The sequence below is a fragment of the Corvus brachyrhynchos genome, unplaced genomic scaffold (assembly GCF_000691975.1).
Source record: "Corvus brachyrhynchos isolate BGI_N302 unplaced genomic scaffold, ASM69197v1 scaffold141, whole genome shotgun sequence".
In the NCBI taxonomy this organism is placed as follows: Eukaryota; Metazoa; Chordata; class Aves; order Passeriformes; family Corvidae; genus Corvus; species Corvus brachyrhynchos.
Window position 1 is genome coordinate 149,930 of NW_008236186.1, and position 6,909 is coordinate 156,838.

General features: G+C 58.6%; 1 protein-coding gene across 2 annotated transcripts in view; it reads right to left on the reverse strand.

Moving 5' to 3' along the window:
* Positions 1-435: 435 nt before the first annotated feature.
* NUDCD3 (NudC domain containing 3) overlaps positions 436-6,909 on the reverse strand; it is a 27,777-nt gene continuing 21,303 nt past the window's right edge. The window contains exons 4-5 of one of the 2 annotated variants that reach the window (XM_017738796.1): positions 2,075-2,263; positions 436-1,493 (exon numbers count right to left, since the gene is read on the reverse strand). In XM_017738796.1, coding sequence (XP_017594285.1) covers positions 1,383-1,493; positions 2,075-2,263 — 300 coding nt within the window. In that variant the 3' untranslated portion in view covers positions 436-1,382. Of the gene's footprint in view, positions 1,494-2,074; positions 2,264-5,483; positions 5,852-6,909 lie in introns of those variants that run through there. The other variant, XM_017738788.1, reaches the window with a different exon arrangement.

Below are 6,909 nucleotides of genomic sequence, written 5' to 3' on the forward strand. Positions count from 1 at the left end.
CACCCCCCCCCCCTCCCCCCCCCCCAAGGACACAAAAATCCAGCACCTCTCCCCGGGGATCTCATACCACACCCCAAGGACCCCAAAATCCAGCCTCCCTGGAATCCCACATTCCACCATCCCCACGCCCAAGTAACCCATAAATCCAGCCCTCCTCGGGGTGTCCTGTATCTAGCCCCTCCCAGGGATCTCAATATCCACTCCCTCCACCCCCAGGAATCCTGTATCTGCACCCCGAAGGGCCCCCAAATTCCACTCTCCCCCAGGAATCCCATATCCACCACAACATCCACCCTAATGTCTAGAGCCCATGCCGGCAGACAGACACCCCAGGCACCCCGCTTGGGTGTCCCTGCCCTTGTCCCATAGGCAAGGTGACGGTGGAGATTTGGGCACACTCATCTCCCCAGGGGTGGCACCGAATCACTCACAGGCCCCACGGTGAGAGTGTTTATTGCGAACTGGGGCTGGGGGGTGGGAAACCAGAGAAGGCGATGGCTGGGGACCCCCAGCCCACACACCCCAGGGTGGAAGGCTGGTGGGAAGCTGCAAGGGCCAGGCTGGGCCTGGGTGGGGCCTACTCTCCTAGGTAGTCCCCACTCTCAGACCCCTAAGTACCATGCCAGGGAAACCTGTATGCTTCTGAGGCTCCTGCCCAACTGCTGGCTATGAGGTGTGGGCCTGCAGCCCACCCCCAAACACCAGTGCTGTAGGGAGCACCCCCGCGGCCCCCTGACAAAGGGGAGGCAAACCCTGGGGCATGGCTGTGGTCTCTGCCCACCCCCGCGTGTCCTGACAACCCTCCAGTGAGGACGTGAAGGGGGGAGAAGGCAGGAGGAAGCCTCCCCCGGGGCTGGGTAGAGGGCAGCACAGCCCCATTGGGATACTCTGGAGTGGGGTTGGCGAGGGGATTTGGGGGTGCCAGGTGGGCAGGGTGCTGACAGAGGCAGGCAGGGGCAGGCTTCCCCATCCCCACTGCCCGTACCCAGCACCCATCTCCACCTGCGAGGGGCAAAGCTGCCCAGTGCCAGGGCAGGGAGGGCTCCGCATCCCCAGAAACCCCAAAAGCAGTATCCTCACCCACCAAAAATAATAATTATGTCACCCAATGCGACCCAACGCGCTCCCTCTATTCCAGAAAAACACGGAGCGTCGGCAGCGTGAGGCGAGGGGAAGGGAGGGGTCCTGGTGCCCAGGTTGCCGTGGTGACAGGATGTAAATCTGCCCGCTTCCTCAGGCTTCCCCACACAGCATGGATGGGTGCTGGCAGCGTGCATCAGTGAGTCCCGGGCACCGGCGCTGGGTGTGAGGGTCCTGGTGGGCATCCGGGGGCGGGGACGTTTCCTCTCCCTGCTTTATTTTTCAGTTGTTTTTTGCCACTGTCAAAACTGGACGGCGCCGGGGGAGATGTTGAACATGGAGGGGTCGAATTTCTGGCCACGGAACGGCGAGCCCTCGGTGTCCCAGCCCTTCTTTAACATCTCGTGCACCTTCTGTAAAGAGGGCACAGGCTTCCGTCAACCCGGGGTGACCCCATGCTGTTCCCCACACCCCTTGCTCTCCCCTGCCGTTCATCCCACAGGCGTTTGGACCCACAGGAGGGGGTGTGGGCAGCAGTCCCCCTCCTCCCTGGCTGGCAGCAGTTACTGCCAAGGGCACGCACCACCTCTGTGCTCCCCCTTGCTACCCGGCAAAGGACAGACAGCACCCAGGGCAGCACCAGGCAGCTCCTGGGTCGGGCTGAGCCCAGACCCATGTGGGTCCATCCCTGAGCAGGGCCAGCTTGGCAGAGAGGTGCCAAGGAGGCACAGGGAGGTGGGGCCCATCCCTGCTATGGGGGATCTGGGCTTACAGGTAACTTGCCATGGTGCCAGGATAGGGAAGACAGGAGTGCATGGCAAAAGACTGATCAGCAGAACCTCACACCCCCGAAATGTTAATGTGGGGGAACACTGTGAAAAGGAGCTCTGAGATGGAGCAGAGCCATGGGGCCCCCTTTTCCTGGGGATGGGACCCTTGAAGGGCAGGTGGGAGGGCCAGGCTGGGCTGGCAGCACAGGGTAGCCAGCACCTACCAGCTCATGGCTCTGGGGCTTGCCCTGAAGCTTCTGGTGGTAGTCAAAGGTGAGGCGGTCAAGCACAGCATGCTCCTCCTCGTCCACCGTGGCCATGGAGCGCTCCTTGTTGATCTTGTCGATGTCGATCTGCTCCTCGCCCTCTAGGATGGCGTTCCACCAGTACTCGTCCCCCTTGTTCAGGTTGATCTGGGGACAAGGTGTGGGTCAGTGAATGGGGGGAGGAGCCCTCGTCCTGCCCAGAGTGTGGTACCCCCGTCCACAGCTCCACAGCAGTGATGCAGAGCTCAGCTGTGCCGACAGCAGCATGGGGCTTGGCCGCAAGTGGAAGTCAAGCTCATACTGATCCAGCCTCACAGTTGGCAGAGGGGGAGGGATGCTTGTGCCTCCCTCCCTCAGCAGCCAAAGGCTTTGCACAACCTTGCTGTGGGCCCCCACAGCCCCAGCACAGGCCCCAGGGATGAAATCTCAGCCCACGCTATGGCTCAAAGTCAGGACCAGATCCCCCAGCGGTGCCTGCCTAGGGCTGACACTGGCTCGGGGCCGCATGGCTGACACAGCAGCCCTGACAGAACCCAGGACTGTCGGATGAGGAGGCTGTGTCTGGTGGAGTGTGGGGCCAGGGCTCCCGGTGTGGTAGTGCAGCCATCTTGCCTTTCCCTAACCTAGAAGGAATCTTGGCCTCAGCTCCTCTGGCACTGGCTCTGTGAGCAGCAGCATGGGTGGCAAAGGAGGCAACAGTATCACCTGCTGCTCTGTGACACCCGTGCTGACTGCCAGCACCTGCTTCCTGCGGCACCGCAGCTCAGCAGCAGCCCCGGAGGGGTGCACAAGGAGACAGGGCATCTCCTTGCTCCAGCCAACACCCTCACTGGGAAAAGCCGCTGGCTGTAGTCACAGGCATCCCTGATGGCAGTGCCTTCAACAGAGCCTTGGCCAGCGGGGCTGTGCTGGGGCCAGCACGGGGCATCCTGCAACGGGAACTCCAACTTGCTTTTTGTTTTTCCAGGAAGAGTGGGCTGCTTCCTCCCATGTTATTTTAGCACTAGTCCCAGCAGCAGGGCAGATTTATGGCATTCGTCGGCCTCTGCAAAATCATCAATAAAGGCAGACAATACAATTTGCTCAAACCTCCCTGGAAGCTCAATGGCTCCAGAGGGGAGAACACGGACAGCCATTCCTGTTATGGAGCTAGGTTTCTCTGCGGTGTGAAGAAAAGGAACCAATTAATACAGGAGGGGATGGCTGGGGTTTAATCCTTCTGGGAGAGCAGAGCCGGTAAAATATTCCAGCCTGGGGAAGGCGTTAGTTTTTCCAGCTAGACAGGCATGCTTGCTCTCCTTTTAATTGCACAGTTCCACTTTGGAGGGGAGGGAGAGCCAGCGAGGGTTTGCTCCTGGGCTTCCCAACCCTGGGTGGGCAGGTGGGGGAACAGAGGAGCCCCCAGAACGTCACCCCTCAGACAGGAAGCGAAGTGGAGGGGAGCCTTGACTGTCCCACACCTGCAGCAGGAGCACACTTCAGCTCCTCAGCGTTTGGAACACGAGGGATGTTCCCGTGGTGCTGCTGGCAAAGTGTGGGTTTCCCTAGTGAGGCTCCAGCACAAGCCATGCTCCCATGGCATTGCTGTGAAGCACACATGGCTTGGTATATCCCTACCAGAGCCAGCCTGCTGGCAGAGGGATGGACAAGTGTTGGAGGAGTTCAGGCGTCACCTCAACTCCATCCCAGAGAACTGGGGGATGGAAAACCCAACCTGGAGCATCTGGGATGGAAACCCATCCCCCCTCCCTTCCCTACCAAACCCCTTTCCTTCGCTGGCACCCTGCCACCACCTGCACACCTCTGCAGCCTGCCTGGGGCGATCCGCTCATCCCTCTTTATTCCAGGGGGAAAGCTGTCAAAGTGAGACTCACTCCAATTGAGCTCCAGTTTCTAAAATGCCCACAGGTCAGGGCAAAGGTCGCTCTACCCCCCGTGAGTCTGCAGTTTCGTGGTTCAAGGTGGTGCTGGAGGACTTGCTGCAGACAGGTCCCACCTCCAGGATGGGGGACACAGACATAAGTAATTTTCCTGGACAGTTTCTGCCGATGTCCTCTGTGGATCCAGTCCCTGCTTGGCTGAGTGTCTGGGTTACGAGAGCCGGTGGTGATGGAGATGCAGCTGGTTCCCCCCACAAGCGCTTTGGGTGCCCGAAGGTGGAGGTAAGGGAGAGCTGAAAGGCCATGGCAGGGCTCTGGGTGTCTCCCCACACACGCCAGTCCTCACCCACCCACCCACCCACCCGCCCATGGAGGAGGCTCTGGCACTCAGCTGACAGGCCCCCGCGAAGCTGTGGGCACCGCTGGGGAGAGCTCCAGAAACCGGGGGGCTCCAGGAGGCAGCACGGCTTCTTCCACAAGGACAAACCCTGAGCCCATTATGTTTCTCACTTTGAAACAAGGCAAAGCTTTGCCCACACTTGACACCGCTGCCCAGTTTTCCAGCCAACAGCTCTGGCTGACCCCTCAGGGCCCCAGAGATGCTGAGAGCCACTTGCCAGAGGAAGGATGAGGTCCCTGCAGTGTGCCTGTGCCCTCAGCCAGATTTCGGCTCTGCCTAGTGAGTCCCACTGGGGTAAAAGCCCAGCTGAGTCTTTTGGGATGCACAGGGAGGCAGGAACAGCCTCTGCAACAGCGGCCTGAGGAGAAGGAGGCTTGCAGAAGGCAATGTTGTATCTGAAGCTGGCAGTGTCCTCATGCTGAAGTGCTCAGTTCCCACAACCGGTGTCCAAGATACGAGCTCTCAGCCACGTCAGGATGGGCCTTTCCCTGGAAAAGCACCAGGGTAATGACGGATTGCAAGGAGGATTGCTGCAGGAACAATGGGACACTCAGCAGGAGAGACCCTCTAGCAGGTGACAGGCGTCACCAGCATGGACACAGCGTCATGTCCCATCTTCACACCCTACTGGGAAGGTCACAACCCCCCATTGTTGGTGCTGGGCTTTGCGGTAGCACAAGGTTTCCTCTCTGATCCCAAACACCTTGTCAAAGCTGGAGAGATGCTGCCAAGGGGTATAAGTAGGTCTTGGGAGGACAGCCTCTCCCGGCCAGCTTTCCTGTTGGAACCACATCAGCCAAAGTCACCTCAAAAGTCACTGGGAGGTGTTTAGGGGGACAGAGGAGGCAGCAGTGCCATTCTCAGCAGTACGTGGAGGGCAGGGCTGAACACCATCGAGCCGTATCCCCTCAGCCTTGTGGCTCACAGGATGACAAGCCAAGACTGTAATAAACGTTCAAGGCAGGACTTGCTGACAAAAGCCCAAGCGTGGAAAACAAAGGCTGAGAGGAAGAGAAAAAGAGAGGGAATGGGAGAAAAATCCTCCACAACAAAAATAATACCAAAAGGAGTTGTGCACAACACCCAGTGGGGATTGCTAAAAACAGCAAGGTTATTTTAATCTCGCTTTCAACAAGCGAGCGGGTGTGACGGAGAAGGGAGAGCACAGGGATGACACCCAGGACCAGGGTACAGTGTGGCACGCCGCAGGCAGGGGCACGATCCTGGGACATAATCCTGAGCAGGAGGTAGGGACAGGTCCCCGCCCCACGTCGGCAGAGCACTCCACTGCAGAACAATGCCAGCTGGATTCTGCTGCCATGCACACGGGTGTGCCAAAGGATGAGATGAGAAACATGCTGGTGTCAGGCTGGGCTCCAGCTGTGAGAATTCCATGGAGCAGGAGCGGGAAGGCAGAGTGGTCTCTGAATGATGGTGAGGGGAGTCCTCGGGCTGCTGGAGTGCAAGTGACATAATGAAGAGGATACATGAATAAGAACACCAGGAAGGATGGGGGAAGCAGAGCCAGGAAGGGTTGTAAGGCAAAATAATCTTCCCAGGGTAAGAGCCGGAGGAGAAGGGAGTCTGCTCATGGTGCGGCCATGAATGGCATCCCAGAAGGGAGCCAGGAGGAGGCCAGGGAGGCCGAGGACAGTGAAAAAGCTGTTACAGCAGCCTCCTGAAGAATCTGGGGATCTTGATTATTCCTGACACATCCTGCAAGAGGACATGGGACTCAAAGGCCTCTGCACAAAACTGAGACCTTTTCAGACAGACAGGACCAAGCAAGAGAGATTACACCTCCTGGGCGCAAAGCTCGGGTTCTGCTGCACGGATCACCTCAATTCACAGATCACGAACACACAGCATGGACAGGGCCATCAATGTGCCCCAAGCAGTCCCCAAGGCAGGCAGGATCTCCTCGGACAACCCCAGCGCTGGCACTGGGTGAGTTCAGTTTTGGCTACATCCACACCCTGTCAGGGAACGCCATCCCTGGGTCCCACAGAGGGAAGCCAGGCAGCACCTTGCAGCACCTTGCAAGAGGGACACAGCCCAACTGCTGCATTTGGAGCTCACACACAGTGATGCACAAACTGGGGCACAGAAATGGTCCATATGCCCCATAAGCTCCAAACAAACCCCAATGACCCCATCCAGGCACTGAATGAAGCAATGCATTCCCACAAGGGTGGGTGTCCTCTGATGAATGAACTGGGAGGAGGCGCAAACCACTCCTGGCTACTCAGCACATGGAAAAAGGAGATGCTCTTGGGCGAGAATTACTCACTCTGCTCCAGTTACCTTACAATTCTTCAAGCGAGATCTCATCCCACCATCAATATGTTGGCAGCCAGCTGGAGATCCTCACAAGCCTGGGCTCGTGTTATTCGAGGCAAGACCCAGCTCTGGGGTTGGGGGTGATGGGCCCACTCTGCTCCCCACGCTGTCCACGGCTGCTCCAGGAGGCACTGAGTCTCGCTCCACCCGCGCCATTCCCAGCCTCTGATGGG